The sequence below is a fragment of the Schistocerca gregaria genome, unplaced genomic scaffold, assembly GCF_023897955.1.
Source record: "Schistocerca gregaria isolate iqSchGreg1 unplaced genomic scaffold, iqSchGreg1.2 ptg000008l, whole genome shotgun sequence".
Lineage (NCBI taxonomy): Eukaryota > Metazoa > Arthropoda > Insecta > Orthoptera > Acrididae > Schistocerca > Schistocerca gregaria.
This window is the reverse complement of record NW_026061700.1, coordinates 1,523,021-1,543,706: the sequence shown is the minus strand read 5'-3', so window position 1 is coordinate 1,543,706 and position 20,686 is coordinate 1,523,021. Positions and strand designations below refer to the sequence as shown.

Here is a 20,686-nt window from a genome sequence, read left to right as displayed (position 1 = left end):
ATTCATCACCTGCATTGTGTTATTGCTCACCTAAATCATCCCTGGCAAACAAGTATTGCTTACAACAGTGACAATATGGTTAAAAGATAGCAGTGGCACATGAAAAACTTATGCTCTCTCAGTTTCTGACTTGCAGACATGATTTATATCTCAACCATGTGCACAGTGCCTCTGACTTCACAAATGGCAAAGTAGAGCACACATTCAAGGAACAGATGGAATCAAACCAGAAACAAAACAGTGCATCTTCATTCAAATTGACTCGTGTATAAAAGTCTTCATTTTACCTTCTGTGTGTTTAATGTTGCTGAAGATAACTGACATCTCATCTCAATCACATTGTGTTGGATTTGATGAGTATATAACTTGTTGATCCAGAAATTTGGTCACCTGTCAAGATGGACATGTTGCTGGGATCACAAGTTTGTGTGTACATTCATAAGGCAAGGACTCTCTCCATAGGAACTGATCATCCTGTGCTTCAAGAGAGAGAACTGTGTTGGGTTATGTGTGTCAAAGCAGTATCAAATGGTAGAACACAAAACTTTGTCAAGGTAGCCATTTGTGTTATGCTCTGTGAAGACTTACACTGACTTTCTTGAAGAAACTGAAGGACAGAAGGATGAAATCAAGTCTGAGCCACAGTATCTCAAATCTTGGTGGTACTGTATTCCACTGGCATCACTAACTACTTAGGTTGCTGATATTGATTAGATTGCAAGTTGCAAGCTAAGATCTTTGATCAAAGCACACGTGCGATTGTGCATGTGTGTCCGTTTGGTGGGGCCTGGAGAACAGTTGGCTGGAGTGCATATGGCTGGCAATTTGTTACTTTTGGGGGACTCCCACTATCCAGTGCAGGACAAAAGATACCACTGAAGGTCGAGTCAGTGAGAGAAAAATGGACCAGATCACATGAGGACCAACAGCGGTGCCATGCAAGAAGACATACGGACATTGCACACAACCTGCTTCGCAAGTTACTGGCTTACTCTACAAGCTTAAATTTTATCGCTCCTTGATGATCACAAGTGGGGGTAGGATGCAATAATACCCTGGCTAAAATCCTGCATAGTCACTGCTCCTTCACAACTGAGTCAAGTTTTGAGTTGTTTTGTTATATTTGAGTAAGGTCATATCTGTGTTATCTAGAATTGCATCTGTAATAATAATGCACCTATGAGTGATTCAGTGCATGATCATCAGTAAATGTTATTAATTGCAATTTGTGTTCTGGGTCATGCATCATGCAAGTGTAAGAGTATTCCGTGTTTTAAGTCTCATGATGGGAATCTACTCCAACACAATCTGTGTCAGAGGCAAAGCAACCTCGGTACATGTGTACACTTGAGCTAATGTATCAGGACGTGCTTAAATTTTTGCTTCTGAATAATACAAATTTTAAGGAGTGTTAATTTGTATCTCTAGTCAGTTGTGCCAAGCATTCACGTTTTCTACTTCCTGGCCCTTATTGTGTGAAGCTTTATTTGTGCAGACCACTGTTCCCATTGATGTGTGTCAGCGGGAAATGACATGTTGCTATTCCCTGAACACAGAGCAGAGGTATGTTTGCATTTGGCCATGGCAGCACTTCTGTCATCACGTGGCACCCAGATTGACTGGCAGTATGCTGCCCCTACCAGTCAAACTGTGGGGCCTCGAAGGAAGTGGGGCAGGAACCAGTAATCTGCTATTATTTTATTGATTTATTGAAATCAGGAGATTAAGGCATATTTCCTAAGCCTGAGGTTCCTCCTCATTATGCCTTTAACTACTTGCTTAAACCTAGCATTCTTAATCCTAATTCTCAACACGTTTAGTTTAAACCCTGTTAGCTATCAGTATAAACTGTCAATCGTTACCTCAGTGAATAGTCATTCATTAACCCCACTTGGGGAATTTGGCTGTTTGCTCCTTGTTGACTGTGGTAGCTCTGCTGTAGTTCTCAGCTTATTCTGAATTTGGGACGAATGTTTATTTATTAAAGGCAATTTTTCATGTTTGTCTGCAATGTACAGGTTACTGCTTAAGGGTTATTCTTTCTTTTTGTTGTGTGTTAAACATTGCTGAGGGACCTTCCAACAGCAACAATAAGTGATGTGACTTGCAAATCTTCCTGTGTTTGTATGAATGTTATTCAGTTGTGTAATAGTTACAAAAGCAGCAAGTTCTTAGCACATTTAATGTCTGTCATTGTAAATCATTTAACTCATAATATTTTTGTTTAACCTGCCCAACTGCTGCGACGTTTCCTTGTTTTGTGACCCGTGTACTTCAAATTTCATGCCCTGTTTGGAATGGTACAACTGACAAAATATGGCTTCTAATTAATTAAGCCTGTTCAAGTTTCAACTGTGAATATCGTGACTTTAAGTAAGTTATTAATTTGTAATAATAATAATAATAATAATAATAATAATGTTGTAAATAAGAAAGTGTATTACATAAAATAACAAGTTACAAAATATGCGAGTCCACATTCCATTTCTTTTACTTAAAGCTGTTCCAAACCTAGTTGTGAGGTATCAATGTCTTAATTATGTAAGAAGAGCAGCAATGTGACTCACCCATCCTGGAACACACAACTGAAGATTCAACAGACAGATTCATTGTTCATCTTCCATTTCAGGAAGAGCTGAGTTTGTTATTCAATTCTTTCCACAATACAGCAAGATTACTCTATTAAACTGAACAGAAACTTGCAAGACAATCAAAGTTTGTGGAAAGCTACACAGAGTTTATAAGGAAGTATGAAGATTTAAGACATATGGTAATAGTAGTTATGACAGATGCCATTTAATATTGCATGCCGATGAATATTGTGGAGGAGTGATAGATTTGCACCACTTCAGGAATACCAACGAAAGACAATCACATAAAAAATGACTTGTGCCCCCTTCCTTGCAGCACTGTGTCTGTTATAATTAGCTCATGAAGAGAGTGATCAGAGTGAGGCAGCAAACATTCTCAGTAATCACTTCAGTATGGACCACTTTATCTCAGTTTGTGATACAGTAAGGGTTGAAATTCAGCTCCAACAAGATCTCATGATGATATTGATCAGAAGTTGATCTTCACTATGGAAATGGTACAACAACAGTGCCAAACTATTCAAAAATATCCCCTCTGTGGAGCATGAAACACAACTACTTTTACTGCTTGGTAATGATGAGGATATTAGAACACCTGGTTTATTCTAGCATCCAGCTTATGATCATTCAAAAATTGTAAACAATGTCAAAGCAACACCTAGTATCTGCAGCTTCACTAAACACACACTACTCTGTGACACATAAAACATTTTTAATTTCTTTGGATTAATTAGACACATTGTCATCACATTTGAGATATGTTTGCAATATCTATGGCAGCATAGGTTAATGTGAATTGGGCCCTTGCCCTCAGAGTTTCACTCCTTGTGGCAGACACTATATAGTCAAATTCATATGACATACAGCATGCACATTGATCGTATAATCATTGCAGGAGGGACACCTATCAGCAAACATAAATCAGTACAAGATTTGGATGATCATCCAAATATTTATCACTTGATTCTATTTCATGTATCAGAGACCTACCTGAATATTACTGGAAGCAAATCCCAAAAAACAAAAGTAGCTACACCCTTACTTTTACTTCACTCAGCACAATCTGTGATACATGAGCTACCAAACATGAAGTTAGTTTTATTGAATTACTAAGCTACATGTGTTAAAATCTTCACACCCAGAGACAAGATGATCTCTCTATGAAAATCACAAGATATCTATTAAATAGCCACACAAATATCGAAAGAAGATTTTTTTTAAGTTTGTCTGGCTATGATAATAGCAAGAAGTGTGACTACTATCAATGTAGGAATGTACGTCTTGTGTAGTTGCAATAACTAAATATTTTACACAAATTAGTTATCATATCTACTGCTGTGTAACCCAAAACTTGGCGAAAGTTACATGTTTCACAATGTCTATAGGACCGATGAACAATGGCTGCAGCAATAAAGTTATATTTTAGTTCATACAGTTGATTTAAACTTTTATTTACTTCAGGAATTTTTTTCTCTTGTGGATGAACTCTGTTGCAAATTTATGAAGAATTTCTACAGAGTGGGAAAACGATAGTTGCACTATTAGGCTTCACCGTACCTGCTGATTTTTGGTTTATTCCTTGCTACCCCATTCCTGTTCAGTGATGTACCTAGCCCATAGATCTGTAAGCACAGTGGCAACTGTCATTGTATCAGGAGAAAAACCTGAAGGTGAGCTGTCATTAGCCAGTATGAAAGTATTGTTTGAGAAAGTTTTTGGATTCTTCAGTACACAATTTTATCTTGACAATTTATTTGAGATAACATTTTGGTAATCAGTGTAAACAAAGTTGCATATGTTGTAGGGGCCAGGAAGGAGTGGAGTGGAGTGCAAAAAAACAATGAGAAAGAAAGTGGAGATGAATAGGATACATAGAAAGGAGTTGATTAATTAAAATGAGGTTGTGAAGGGCAGCACACACAAGGGATGAAAACCCTTGGCTGATGAAATTAGTGAGCACCCTAGGAGGAGGGCAGGAAACTGTGTGACACAAAACCAAACTTGTTTCGCTACTGGTGAAACTCACCCATGCTCTGACAGTCTCACAGGTGCTACCCTCCAGTTTCACTCACCTGAGCAGTAGGAGGTGGAACTTGCTCCTCGACAGGCCCTGATTGCGAGAAAAGAAATTGTGTGTTAATATAAAAACTACTTTATCTGCAAAGGTAAAAAAAAATAGGTGATTAACTAAGAATGTTACAGTATGACATGATAAAGAACAGAATTATTTCAATCTTTTAGAGTGCTTTCTGATCAGTGAATAACTGAGCATCAGATCTACATAATTATGTACAGCAGTGAACATTACTAACCGAGTTCCATAAAGCCAAAACTTTATTCCAGTTGGTGGCTACTGTCTGAAGACTGCATAGTGCAAACAAATTTTACTGTCAACATTTCACATAATTAAGGTCAAAATTTTACAATCCTGTAGTAATGTGCTTATTGAAACAAACAACTTTATTTAGCAGGATTAACTCACTGTGGCAAGTGTAACAGGTAGGAACAGTGTATATGACTGGATATGCAGCCGCACTCATTGCAGGCATTGCCAACATTATATTCATCAAGAAGTTGACAATAAGAGCACTTAGTGACTTGCAGGAAACTTCACCCCCAATCTCAAATTATCATGAATTTTTCTCAGGAATACCTCACACAAAGTAATACCAAAAATTTTGATCACTTACCACATTTTTGATGTTCGTGCAGTCAAACTGCCACATCAAACAAATGCAATGCAACCCTTCTTTCTTTATTTACAGATGGGTAGATATAGCCACAAGAAGGCATGGAAGATAATGTGGGGTACTTCTCAGGTGCTTTCTTCACAGGGGTGAGGTGGGAAGAGCTTTGATGGGTATGGCAACAGGATGGAGCAGGAGACATAACAGGAATTAGGTGGACGTGGGCGGTGTACCATCTGGATGGTTCCTTACAATTCTGTCTTGTGAAATTCAACAGAGGGCTCTCTGTTGCTGGCATATTAAGAGGCTTGAAACGAACTCAGTATAGCTCATCTTTCCCATGACAGACACTGCATAGTTTCTGTACAGAGGCCCATAACACTGGACAATTTTCCAGTACTCCTGCAATGCACAGCCTTCATGGATCACTGCACAAGGGCTTACCAGCCCACCCAGGTCACAAACTCTACATCAACAATAACTTCAGAGTGCCATGACTATACAAATAAGAATGCAGCCCTCAATATTGACATCGCCAGTGCAACCTACACTTTAGGTGCCTACAGCAGTGCTTCTCAGTTTTTACAGACAGAGTGCTAAAATGGAGAGTAAAGGAATAGTTCTCATAGTAGCAAATATCTTTTAGTGCATCAGGGCATTCTCTACCTTGCCTTCACTAGAAACCTGTTTCATGCTGTTACACACAAAATGTGTTGCAATGAAGCTCTATTCCCCTTGTCTACTAAGGAACATCTCTCTTCTTGTGCTATTTACATTACTTCTTTGTTTCTGGAAACTTATTACCAGTGTCTTGTGTTCCCGTCAGTAGCCTTCATCTCTGTGTCATTCCACATCACTATCCTCCTTCAATGATGATGTTGCCCGATTCCGGCATTATTCTTCCAGGTCTGTGCCTCCTGGATGGCACTCCATGAGGATGTCAGTTGTCACATTTTTGGTGCTGTTATAGACAACTTTTCCTCTGAGCACAACAAGAACATTGGATACTGGGACACCACTAGTGCAACTTGCAGTGCTCACCTAACACCTTGAAGAATGATTCCCACATTAGTTATAACCTCAGAGCATATCAGAACTATTTTTGTGTTGCTTGCACTAGGAAGCTGCTTCACTTGCACAACATTATCATGTGCCTTCTTTTTTGCAACGAAGTTACAACAGTATGGCTACCTGAGCAAACTAGGTGGGACATGGGATTATGAGTGTGGGTTGCACATGGCAGTTCCCTGCTGGATTCCCTGTAGAGAGTTGAAGCAGGAATACAAATAGATTGGCTTAGGAACAGACTGTAGGGAAAATCTTAATGGGAAATATTTTATAAACAAAGGAAAAGTGATACTGTACATACATTATCATTGGATACTTATTATCAGCCATTCTCTCCACATATGAGATAATATTTCTCCTATTGAGACAGGAAAGGGTCTGAATCGGTGAGAAACAGACAAATGAAGGTGAAGGTGGGAACCCTCCTTGCATCATATTCTATGTTTCTGTGACCCTCCTGGACTCCAACTTAGTTAGTGATGTTTCTCATTCATCCATATCTTCCTATTCCAGCACTGCAGCACTGCTCAGCCCCCATTCTGCCATTGCACGGAGTCTTCAATATTCTCCTTAACTGCTACCACCCCCCCCCCCCCCCCTCACCCTACCACACAACACATGCTCACACACAGCCAGGTTACCATCATGCTACTGCAGGGCAGCATAGGAGTAGCGACTACCAGCTTGAATGAGTTTTGTGGAAGTTAAGGATGAGTTAAGAGGAAATAACACATGTTCAAATTAAGAAAGCTGGTATGGGTGTGCAATGGGTAGGACTGGAGATGACCTCGAGAATGCAGTGCACATGTTTTGGTGCTACCAACATATCAAGGACCTTGTACTCTGTAGCATGCTGTCATTTGGTAGTCAATTAGCCTCTTTGCAGGTGATGGGTAACTGTGGCACTCAGATGTGTCAGGCTATTTCACACATCAGACAGATGGTAAAATACTGCTTTGGGAAAGAAGAAGGATTACAAGGACAGTAGTCTTCATTTCATGAGATGATGATGAGGTTTTAAATCACTGGCCGTGAATGTGGTTAACTTGTTCCGGTCCCCAATAACTTTGTCAATTTTCCTCTTTAAGAAGCTCAACTATGCTCAGCAATAATTGTATACTTAAAAATATTTCTCTCAAGATGATGATTTTAGTATGAGCCATGACTACAGAATAAGGGGGCTGTGATCTAAACATTACTACTTGTTGTAGTGTGCCAATTAGTAATATGAGCTTACCTTTACAATGACTTTTTTTTAAATGTCAATTTCCTACTTAAATATTTGTCTTCTTCCTCTCTGATCACGTTTTCCTCATAATCTATCACAGTACACATTTGAAACACAACTGCACATTTGTGACAATCACTTGTAGTTACAAAGGCACTGTCAATTTTCAGTATGAATTATGTACTAGATAATTAATATCCAGTGTCAGGTTCTATCATAAAAATCTGAACAACTGTTTCACTGATATGCTTTAGCACACAATCAATGAAGAATTAATGTCAAAGAAAATTATGAAAAACTGTTTCATACAAGATAACATTAAAGTGATTACTTTAACATGTAATTAAGCTACTGAAGAAAGTAAAAATCTCACCTGCTACTACCTCTTCTGCTTGCACCTCTTGTGGATCCTGCAAAAGAAAAAATAATAATAATAATATGAATAACTTTACATCAACTTAATTTAAGTGTAAATCAAATACCTTAAATGTGCCAGTGGTATGTCATCTCACTGCACATGCCCTTGTAATTGTTAATGAGTTGGCAAATTAAATATTGATAGCGATTAGACATTTTTTGCTATCCTGATGGGTGTGACAACACTGTGTGTGCAACTGTTTGTAACATATGTTGTTTGCCATCATAGAATGATGGTTGAAAAACATGGAGAGCACATCTCTGCACGTGAGTTGAGTCACAACATTGCTGTGTCAGACGAGTGACTATGACATGGCATGGTAAAGATGAAGTGCAAGAATGGAACATTGTTGGCAGTAATGATTACATTTATAACTGGGGAAATAATGTTTCACAGAGGGTGCCAGGGAACATTTAATCTCTAGTCATCCTTACAAAGCTGCTATTTATGTGTGCACGTGGGTGGGGTAGGAGTAAGAAAATGGATTGCAAATGGGAAATGCTCACTTGTTTTTGTTCTGTAGATAATGATGAGAGGATGGGCAAATTGGGCAGTGCAGGTGAGGTCCAGATGGGGATTGGAGTGCATGGAGAATGAAAGGTATGTGGGTACTAGCACAGTAAATATAAGGTGACAAGAAGTCAATGAAGAGGGCACCTTTCTGACAGGTTCTGTGAGAGCCCCAAGAGGATCAGCAGAAAGGGGTGATTGAGTTGGCCAGTAAGCTGGAAGCAGACTGTTCAGTGACTTAGGGATGTAAACAGTACAAATGGAAAAGTCCTGGCAAGGAAGTAAAAGGCAGACAGGAATAGTTTGAAGCTGGTTAGTCAGGAAAACTATGAATGTCATCCTAATAAACAGCACGACTCCATTGCATGACATAGAATCTGTCCCTGGGTGATAGTGTGAGTTTGGGGGGAGCCTTCTGGTTTGGCAGAAGAAGACTCAGATGTTTGTTGGCTGGAGGAACATGAAAAGTTTTCATGGGAGTGTTCCTCCTATCTTTCCTGCCCTGTCAGTTGAGTAGCATGTGACTTTCACCCATTAGGCAAAAGTTTGTGGCTTGTTTGCACAGCTGGAGAAGAGGAGGAGGAGATGGGGCTGCTACTCTGACACTGTGTGATTTTACAACCACAGTGCTGTATTCCATATCATATGTCTAGATGTCCATGTCCTTCATGCACTGAGATGTAGCATGTACAGTACTGTAACTGCCTGATGGTAGAACACAGGGTTACTGACAAGCCGACAATTTTCTAGTGACCTGGTAAGGCATCATTCTCCTTGACCAAGATTTCCTGGATCCCCCATCATTAAGGTACAAGAGACAACCTCAGGCAGAGGTGGCATGGTCACCTTTACAACTTTTGCAGCTGGAGGAGGAAGGAGCCAGGTTACACAGTTGGCTGTGTGTCACCAGGACATTCGAGTGTGGTCATAATGATGATGCTGGTAGCAGTTAATTTTGTTCAGAATGTGTTGTCTTACTGATGTTTGACAGAAGCATCACTCTATCAAAAGTGAAAAAAAGAAGGCAAGCCTGGACCTCCTCCCACAGTGTAGCCAGGGAAGGAAGAGTTGCTGGGTAATATGAAATAGCATTCTATGATTGTTCAACATTCACAGGAATGCCCATTTGATATCGGCCAGAATTTTGCAGCTCAATACGCTTCATGCATCAAGCATCCCACCAATACCAGCCACTGTGACAAGGGAGCCCTCCACAAGGACACCACCATGCCACAGCAATGGCTGTCTGGAATGGCAGCCACTGCTGCGAGTCCGATGCTCTGAGAAAACAAGCAACAACTATTTGCCATACATGGGGAGTGAACAACTCAGGAATCAGGAGTGTGATCCCTGTGTTGTCAGGGGGTTCAGCCATATGGGTACATAACAGCCCCATGATCCTGGTAGCTCAGCAGGGTTGAAGGGGACTACAGGGAGAAAGGGCGAGGGAAGGAATGGGGGAAAAGAGGCATTCACACCACAGATGCCAGGGAGGGAGTTGTTCCTCAATAGGCTCACACTAAAGTACAGGAAATTTTAAAGTGGAGGTTAAACCTGAAGTAGGGAACTAAACACCAAAAAGGATGAATGACAAGGCAGAAGAAACAAAATTGCAAACAATACAAGAAAGCAATTGGATAGTGATGTCGATTTAAATCAGAACACTGAGAAAGCGGAAGGAGGGGGGCAATGCAGAAAAAGCAGGGTGTCAAATGCAGCCAATAAAGAAGAAATGGATGCATTGCCCCATGTGCACCACATCTGAACTAAGGAAACAACTGTGAGACCCCAGGGAGGGATCTGACCCGAGTGCATCAGAATTTTCCATCAATATGCCCATCATAAAACTGCCATCATTCAGAGATTATGTAAAGCAGTTCAGGCATTTTTGTGACATTTGTGAGTCTTGTGGTAAATAATAAGGGGTTATAAGACACTGCTAAATAAACATTTACTTAGATCAGTAACATGTGCCTCTCACAATGTAATCGCCCATCTTCTGGTGGCTAGCACTAATTTCAATGCAGCTTTTGCTACAGTTTGCAACAGATGCAATAACCCTAGATTGCATCTTCATTCAAATTGACTCCTGTATAAACATCTTCATTTTACCTTCTGTGTGTTTAATGTTGCTGGAGATAACTGACGTATTATCTCCATCCCAATGTGTCGGATTTGTTGAGTATAAAAATTTTTGATCCAGAATTATGGTCACCTTGCATGATTAACATGATGTTGGGAGCAGATGATTGTCTGTACATTCTGAAGGCAAGGACTCTCTCCTTAGGAACTGATCATCATGCTCTTCAAGAGACAGAACTCTTTTGGGTTAAGTATGTCAAAGCAGTATCAATTGGTAGCCACAAAATTTTGTCAAGGTAATCATTCGTGTTGTGTTCTGTGAAAACTTAGGCTGTCTTTCTTGAAGTAACTGTGAAGGACCGAAGGATCAAATCATGTCTGAGCCAAAATATCTCTAATCTCAGTGCACAGCATTCCACTGGCATCACTAACTACTTAAGTTGCCAATATTGATTTGATCTCATGTTCCAAATTTATCGATGCACAAGTGTGATCGTGCATGTGTGCATGTGTGTCAGTTTGGTGGAGCCTGGAAAACATTTGGCTGAAGGGCACGTGGCTGGCAAGTTGTTGCTTTTGGGGGACTTCCACTGTACAGTGCAGGTCCCTAGATGCTGCTGAAGGTCGATTTGGTGAGGGCAAACTGGGCTGGATCACATGAGGACTGATAGCGGTGACCTGCATGAAGACATACCACTGTCCAGTGCAGGTCCCTAGATGCTGCTGAAGGTCGATTTGGTGAGGGCAAACTGGGCTGGATCACATGAGGACTGATAGCGGTGACCTGCATGAAGACATACGGACATTGGGTGCAACATGCTTGGCAAGTTACTGGCTTATTCTAAAGGCTTAAATTTTATCGCTCCTTGATGATCACATGTGGGGGTACAATGCAATAATGCCTTGGTTGGAATCCTGCAAGGCACTGCTCCTTCACAACTGAGTAGAGATTTGAGTTGTTTTGTTATATTTGAGTAAGGTCATTTCTGCATTACCTGAAACTGCATCTGTAATATTAATGCACCTATGGGTGATTCAGTGAATGATCATCAGTCGATGTTATTAATTGCACTTTGTGTTCATGGGCCATGTATCATGCAAGTGTAAGACTATTCTGAGTTTTAAGTCTCATGAAGGGAATCTACTTTAACACTATCTGTGTTTGAGGCAAAGAAATCTTGGTACATGTGTACACTTGAGCTAATATATCAGCAGGTGCTGAAATTTTTGCTTCTGAATAATACAAATTTTAAAGAGTATTAACTTGTATCTCTAGTCAGTTGTGCCAGACATTCACATTTTCTACTTCCTGGCCCTTATTGTATGAAGCTTTATTTGTGCAGATTACTGTTCCCATTGATGTGTGTCAGCAGGAAATGGTGTGTTCCAGTTCCCTGGGCCCAGAGCAGAGGTATGTTTACATTTTGCCATGGCGGCACTTCCGTCGTCACGTGGCACCCAGATTGACTGGTAGTCTGCTGCCCTTAGTAGTCACACTGTGGTGGCTCAAGGGAAGTGAAGTTGCTAATTTGACATGTGCCATGGTGGAGTGTCACCTCTGGGCAGGAACCAGTAGTGTGCTCTTTTTGGAGCATCTCTTGAAATTGGGAGATTAACGCACATTTACCAAGCCTGAGGTTCTTCCTCATTGTACCTTTAACTAATTGCTTAAAATTTGATCTCTTACTACTAATTCTCAAGACATTAAGTTTAAACCCTGCTAGTTAAAAGTGTAAACTGTCGATTGTTAACCTGATGCACAGTGAGACACTAACTCCACTTGGGAATTTGGCTGCTTGTTTCTTGTTGACTGTGATAGCTCTCTGCTGTAGCTCTCAGCTTGCTATGAATTTTGGATGATGGTATATTTGTAAAAGGTCATTTTTAATGTTTGTTTGCAATCTATGAATTACTACTTAAGGGCTTTCCTTTCTTTTCGTAAGTGTTATACATTACTAAGAGCCCTTGCAACAGCTTCAATCAGTGGTGTGACTTGTGAATCTTCCTGTACTTGGAATAATGTTATTCAATTGTCTAACAGTTGCAAAAGCTGCAAGTTGTTAGCTCATTTTCTGTCTGTCATTGTAGTTCATTGGACAGATAAATTTTTTTGTTGAACCTGCCCAATCAGTGTGACCTTTCCTTGTTTTGCGACCTGTGTACTTCCAATTTCATGCCCTGTGCAAAATGGTACAATTGACAAAATACGGCTTCCAATTAATTAAGCCTGTTCAAGTTTTGACTGTGAGTATTATGCTGTAAGTAGTACTACTACTAGTAGTAGTAGTAGTAGTAGTAGTAGTAGTAGTAGTAGTACTACTAGTAGTAGTACTAGTAGCAGTAGTAATAATAATAATAATAATAATACCCGTCGAGGACCGGGAAAAGAATTGGCCTCTGTTATGCTCTGCCAGTCAAAGGCATCGAACAGAACAAACCACTAACAGGGCTAACCTCCCTTTTAGTGTGATTAGTTGGTTCAGGACACAACTAAAGAAGCCTCGGACAAGCGCCATCATGGTCGGGGACGACGCTTGAACCCTATGCCCGCCCACAATGGTAACGACACTGCAAGCCAACTGGAAAATGATTTAAATCCAAATAGAGCTGTTTTCCAGGATATCTTTCCTGCAACCACACTAGATGGAAAACAAAGACAGAGGATGAGATGGTCAGATGAAGTTAATCAACACCTCACGTTCTGTTATTACAACGCAACAAACATAGGCACAAACACAAATGGATACAGATCACATGTATACACAACATTTATTACCAGATACCCCATATTACAATTCTTAACAGAACAACAACTAGCTGATGAGATTCGTGTAATGATCAAAAATAACAGGATACCACAGTCAGAATTAGAAAACATCAAACAAGAAGTAAAACATATACTGGAACAAAATAATGTGCAATTAGAAGAAGAAGAAAATACAGTAATGGCCTCACACATCCCAGGGCAAACAAACATTGAAAAACACACATCAATTAAACAATCAGAGGAAAACGAAATCTTAAGACTGCCACCAGAACAAGTACAAATAGAACACGAAGAGACGCACATGTTAGATATAGAAGAAAAATTTCAGCCGATATATATAGAATACAAAGACACAAATACAGACATTAGACAATTTTTGCATAGACCGCAAAATAACCCACAAGTTGAAACAACAATATAAACTATCAACACAATCATACACAACAAAATAAATGAAAACACAACTATGGAAGAGTTACAACAACTGGTTTATATAGGAACACTCACTACACTAAATATACACACCAGGCAGAGATCAGAACCAACCAAAACACAGAAGAAATGCACAAAACCAGCATGGCCACACAGGCTACAGATCAGAATAGAAAAACTGAGAAAAGACATCGGACAGCTAACACAATTTATAAGACATCAAATGTCAGGAAAAAAAGAAAAAGGTTAGGTAAAATCTCACAACAAGAAGCAATAGAGCAATTAGATGAAAAGAAGCAGAAATTACAAGCATTGGCCAAATGACTTAGAAGATACAAAAATGTGGAAATAGAAGGAAACAAAACCAAACATTCAACACAAACCAAAAGATATTTTACCAGACAATAGATAACACACATTGAAATAGACAATCCACCAAACATAACAGACATGGAACACTTCTCGAGCAACATATGGTCAAACCCAGTACAACACAACAGGCACGCACGGTGCATAGAAGCAGAAACAGACACATACAAGATGATACCACAAATGCCTGAAGTGATAATTTTGCAACATGAAGTCACCAAACCAATTAACTCTACTCACAATTGGAAAGACCCTGGAAAAAATAAAATAGCAAATTTCTGGCTAAATGAGTTCACCTCAACACATTCTCATCTAACTAAATTATTTAACAGTTACATTGCAGACCCATACAGATTCCCTGATATAATAACACATTCAATAACTTATATGAAACCTAAAGATCAAGTAGACACAGCTAACCCATTTAAATACCGCCCCATAATATGCCTACCAACAATATACAAAGTATTAACTTCAGTCATTACACAGAAATTAATGACACATACAACAAAGAACAAAATTATAAATGAAGAACAAAAAGGTTGTTGCAAAGGAGCATGAGGATGTAAAGAGCAACTGATAATAGATGCAGTGGTAACATATCAAGCTAAAACCAAACAAAGGTTGCTACACTATGCATACATTGATTACGTAAAAGCTTTTGATACTGTACCCCACTCATGATTACTACAAATATTGGAAATATACAAAGTTGATCATAAATTGGTACAGTTCCTAAACATAGTAATGAAAAATTGGAAAACCACACTTAATATCCAAACAAATTCAAATAACATCACATCACAGCCAATACAGATTAAGCGTGGAATATACCAAGGAGACTCATTATGTCCTTTCTGGTTCTGCCTTGCTCTGAACCCACTATCCAACATGCTAAATAATACAAATTATGGATACAATATTACTGCAACATACCCACACAAAATCAAACATTTGCTATACATGGATGATCTAAAACTACTGGCAGCAACAAATCAACAACTCAACCAATAACTAAAGATAAAGTAAGCATTCAGCAATGATATAAATATGGTTTTCGGAGAAGAAAAATGTAAGAAACGTAGCATAGTCAAGGGGAAACACACTAAACAAAAAGATTACATATTGTATAACCACAGCGACTGCATAGAAGTGATAGAAAAGACAGATGCCTATAAATATCTAGGATACAGACAAGAAATAGGAATAGATAATAAAAATATTAAATAACTAAAAGAAAAATATAGACAAAGCCTAACAAAAATACTGAAAACAGAATTGACAGCACGAAACAAACCAAAAGCTATAAATAATTATGCTATACCAATATTGACCTACACATTTGGGGTAGTGAAATGGAGTAACACAGACCTAGAAGCACTCAATACACTAACATAATCACAATACCACAAATATAGAATATATCACATACAATCAGCAACAGAAAGATTCACATTAAGCAGAAATGAAGGAGGAAGTGGATTTATTGACATAAAAATCCTACATTATGGACAGGTAGACAATTTAAGAAAATTATTTCTAAAACTGGCATAAACTAGAAAAATACAAAAGGTTCAAATGTCTCTGAGCACTATGGGAGTTAACAGCTGTGGTCATCAGTCCCCTAGAACTTAGAACTACTTAAACCTAACTAACCTAAGGACATCACACACATCCATGCCCGAGGCAGGATTCGAACCTGCGAACGTAGCAGTCGCACGGTTCCAGACTGCGCGCCTAAAACCGCGAGACCACCGCGGCCGGCTAGAAAAATACACAAAGCAGTCACTCATATAAATGCATCGGCTACACCACTGCAATTTCATAACAACTTCTACAACCCTTTAGATCACATAACATCAACAGATACAAAGAAAGTAAATTGGAAAAAGAAAACACTACATGGCAAGCATCCGTAACATCTAACACAGCCACACATTGATCAAGATGCATCCAACACATGGCTAAGAAGAGGCAATACATGCAGTGAGATGGAAGGATTCATGATTGCAATACAGGATCAAACAGTAAACACCAGATATTGCAGCAAGCATATTATTGAAGATCCTAGTACCACAACAGATAATTGCACACTTTGCAAACAACAAATAGAAACAGTAGATCACATCACAAGTGGATGTACAATACTAGCATATACACAACACCCAAGAAGACATGACAATGTAGCAAAAATAATAGATCAACAAAAAGCCATACAGCATAAACTAATAAAACAACACGTTCCCACATACAAGTATTCACCACAAAATATACTGGAGAATGATGAATAAAAATTATACTGGAACAGAACCCTAATAACAGATAAAACACCACCACTTAACAAACCTGACATCATACTCACCAATAAAAAGAAGAAATTAACACAACTAATCGAAATATCCATACCCAATACAACAAATATACAAAAGAAAACAGGAGAAAAAAATGAAAAATACATCCAACCAGCTGAGGAAGCAAGGACATGTGGCATCAGGATAAAGCTGACGCTATACCTACTATACTATCAAGTACAGCAGTCATACCACACAATATCCACCAGTACATCAATGCCATACAGCTACATCCAAACTTGTATATACAACTACAGAAATCTGTAATTATTGATCATGTTCAATTACCCGAAAGTTCCTAAATGCAATGTAACATATTCCACACAGATAAAAGGAAGTCACACTTGTTCAAGGTCCACATCACTTTCCATTTTTAACCAGACATAACGTCTGAGAAAGGAAAGAAATAATAATAATGTTGGTAAGTAATAAAGGGTATTACATAAAACAACAAGGGACATAATATGCGAGTCCACATTCCTTTACTTTTCCTTAAAGCTGTTCCAACCTTAGTTGTGAGGTATCAATGTCTTAATGATGGAAGAAGAGCAGTGATGTGAGTCACACTTCCTTGAGCACACAACTGAAGATTCAACAGACAAATTCATTGTTCGTTTTCCATTTCAGGAAGAGCCAATTTTGTTATGCAATTCTTTCCACAATGCAGCAAAATGATTCTCTTAAACCGAACAGAAACTAGCAAGACAATCAAAGTTTGTTGTAAGCTACACAGAGTTTATGAGGAAGTATGAAGATTTAAGACATATGGTAATAGTAATCATTACAGATGCCATTTCATATTACATGCCACATCAGCTATCTTTAAAAAACCAGCTCAACTACTAAAGCAAGAGTAATGTTTGATTGTCTTGCCAAATGGAATACGAAACTGTCACTTAACAGTCTTCAAATGGTGGGACCAACCATGAAATATTATTTGTACACCTTAACGTTATGCTTCCAAATGCATCGCGTTGTCTTCACAGTAGGCAAGGAGAATATGTTTCGACAAGTTCTGGAAGTAGATGAAGAGCACACTTTCCGATGAATGTTGTGGAGGAGTGATAGATCTGCACCACTTCAGGAATACCAATGAAGGATAAACACATACACAATGACTTGGGCCCCCTTACTTGCAGACGTGTGTCTGTCAATAGCTCACAAAGAGAATGAGCAGAGTGAGGCAGCAAACATTTTCACTAATCATTTCAATATGGACTACTGTATCTCAGGTTGTGATACAGTAAGGGCTGAAATCGATCTCCAGCAAGAACTTCTGAAGGTATTGATCAGAAGTGGATCTTCACTATGGAAATTGTACAATAACAGTGCCAAACTATTCAAAAATATCCCCTCAGTGGAGCAAGAAACACAACTACTTTTACTGCTTGGTAATGATGAGGATATTAGAACACCTGGTTTATTCTAGCATCCAGCTAATGATCATTTTAAAATTGTAAACAATGTCAAACCAGCACCTAATATCTACAGCTTCACAAAACACACATTACTGTGTGACACGTCAAATATCTTTGGTCCTTTTGATGAATTAGTTCAACTGTGATAAAACTTAAAACATTTTTGCAATGTCTATGGCAGCGTAAGTTAGTGTGGAATGAGCTCTTGCCCTCGGAGTTGCATTCCTTGTGGCAGACTTTATACAGTCAAATTCATATGACAGACAGCATGCACGTTGATCGTATAGTAATTGCAGGAGGGACACCTATCAGCATACAGAAGTCAGTACAAGATTTGGAAGACTATCCAAAGATTTATCATTTGATTCTATTTCATGTATCAGAGACCTATCTTAATATTACTGGAAGCAAATCCCAAAAAGCAAAAGCAGCTACACCCTTACTTTTACTTCACTCAGCACAATCTTTGATACATGAGCTACAAAACATGAAGTTAGTTTTATTGAATTACTAAGTTACATGTGTTAAAATCCTCACAAGCAGAGACAAGACGACCTCTCTATCAAAAACAAAAGATATCTATTTAACAGCCACGAAAATATCCTAAGAAGATTTATTGAAGTTTGTCTGGCTATGATAATAGCAAGAAGCGTGACTCTGCTATCATTTAGAAAGGTACTTGATGGGTAATTGCAATAACTAAATATTTTAGACAACTGTATTTATCATATCTACTGTGGTGTAACCAATCACTTGGTTAAAGTTTCATATTTCGCAGTGTTTATAGTACCGATGAATGATGGCTGCAGCAATAAAGTCATATTTTAGTTCAAACAGTGCGTTTAAACTTTTATTTGCTTCAGGAATTTTTTTCTCTTGTGAATGAACTTCTTTAGAGTTGTATGAAGAATTTCCACAGAGTGGGACAATGATAGTTGCTTTATGAAACTTCACCGTACCTGCTGATTTTTGGTTTATTCCACGCTACCTCAATCTGGTTCCGTGATGAGCCTAGTCCCTAGATCTGTGAGCACAGTGACAACTGTCATTACATCAGGACACAAACATGAAGTTGAGCTGTCATTAGTATGTAAATATTGTTTGAGAAATTTTTTGGATTTTTACTGTAGACAAATTTATTGTGATAATGGACTTGATATAACATTTCAGTCACCGGTGTAAATGAAGTTGAATAGGTTGTGGGGACAGGAAGGAGTGGTGTACAAAAAACAATGAGATTGAAGTGGAGATGAATAGGATACATAGAAAGGAGTTGATTAATTAAAATGAGGTTGTGAAGGGCAGCACACACAAGGGATGAAAACCCTTGGCTGATGAAATTAGTGAGCACTCTAGGAAGAGGCCAGGAAACTGTGTGGTGTTCATTACATGCCACAAAACGAAACTTGTTTCGCTACTGGTGAAACTCACCCATGCTCTGCCAGTATCACAGGTGCTACCCTCTAGTTTCACTCACCTGAGCAATAGGAGATGGAACTTGCTCCTCGACAGGGCCTGATTGCGAGAAAAGAAATTGCGTGTTAATATAAAAACTACTTTATCTGCAAAGGTAAAAGAAACAGGTGATTAACTAAGAATGTTACAATATGACGTGATAAAGAACAGAATTATTTCAGTCTTTTAACGTGCCTACTGATCAGTGAATAACTGACCATTGATCCACTCAATTATGTACAACAATGAACATTACTAACCGATTCCAAGAAAGCCAAAACTTTATTCCATTTGGAGGGTGCTACCTGAAGACTGCCAGTGGCAAATAAATTTTTAGTCAATATTTCACATAATTAAGGACCAAATTTTACAATCCTGTAGTAACGTGCTTATTGAAACATACAACTTTATGTTACAGGAGTAATTCACTGTGGCAAGTGGAACAGTTAGGAACAGTGTGTATGACTGTATATGCAGCCTCACTCATTGCAGGCATTGCCAACATTATATTCATCAAGAAGTTGACAATAAGAGCACTTATTGACTTGCAGGAACTTCACCCCCAATTTCAAATTATGAATTTCTCTCAGGGATACCCCACACAAAGTAATAGCAGAAATGGTTATCACTTACCACATTTTTGCAGTTCATGCAGTCAAAGTGCCACATCAAATAAATAGAATGCAACCCTCCTTTCGTTACTTACCAGCCAACCCAAGTCACTAAATCTGCATCAACTATCTACTTCGGAGTGCCATGGCTATATTAATTAGGATGCAGCCCTCAATATTGGCATCACCAGTGCAACCTACACTTTAGGTGCCTACAGCAGTGGTTCTCAGTTGGTACAGACGGAGTGCTGAAATGGAGATTCAAGAATAAGACTCATTTAGTAAATATCTTTCAGTGGATCAGCACATGTTCTACCTCGCCTTTCGTAGAAATTTGTTTCAGTAGCTGCATGTTGTTACACACAATCTGTGTTGCAATGAAGACCTATTCCCCTTGGCTACTGAGGAACATCTCTCTTCTTTTGCTATTTTCATTACTTCTTTGTCCCTGGAAACTTATTACCAGTGTCTTGTGTTGCATTGGGTAGCCTTCATCTCTGTGTCATTCCACCTCACCATCCTCCTTCAATGATCATGTGGCCCGATTCCTGTATTATTTTTCGAGGTCTGTGCCTCCTGGATGGCACTGCCATCGCCTCCATGAGGGTGACAGTCGTCATTTTTTACTGCTGTTACAGACTAGTTTTCCTCTGAGCACAACAACAACATTGGAATCTAGGACACTACCAGTGCAACTTG

The 20,686-nt window shown here is 38.9% G+C and overlaps 1 protein-coding gene across 1 annotated transcript in view; it reads right to left on the bottom strand.

Annotated features, from left to right (window-relative positions):
• The window catches only part of LOC126301101 (chaplin-A-like), a 119,700-nt gene that overhangs the window by 65,022 nt on the left and 33,992 nt on the right, over window positions 1-20,686 (bottom strand). The window contains exons 6-8 of the mRNA XM_049991691.1: window positions 19,399-19,436; window positions 7,948-7,984; window positions 4,664-4,701 (exon numbers count right to left, since the gene is read on the bottom strand). Coding sequence (XP_049847648.1) covers window positions 4,664-4,701; window positions 7,948-7,984; window positions 19,399-19,436 — 113 coding nt within the window. The remainder of the gene's footprint in view (window positions 1-4,663; window positions 4,702-7,947; window positions 7,985-19,398; window positions 19,437-20,686) is intronic.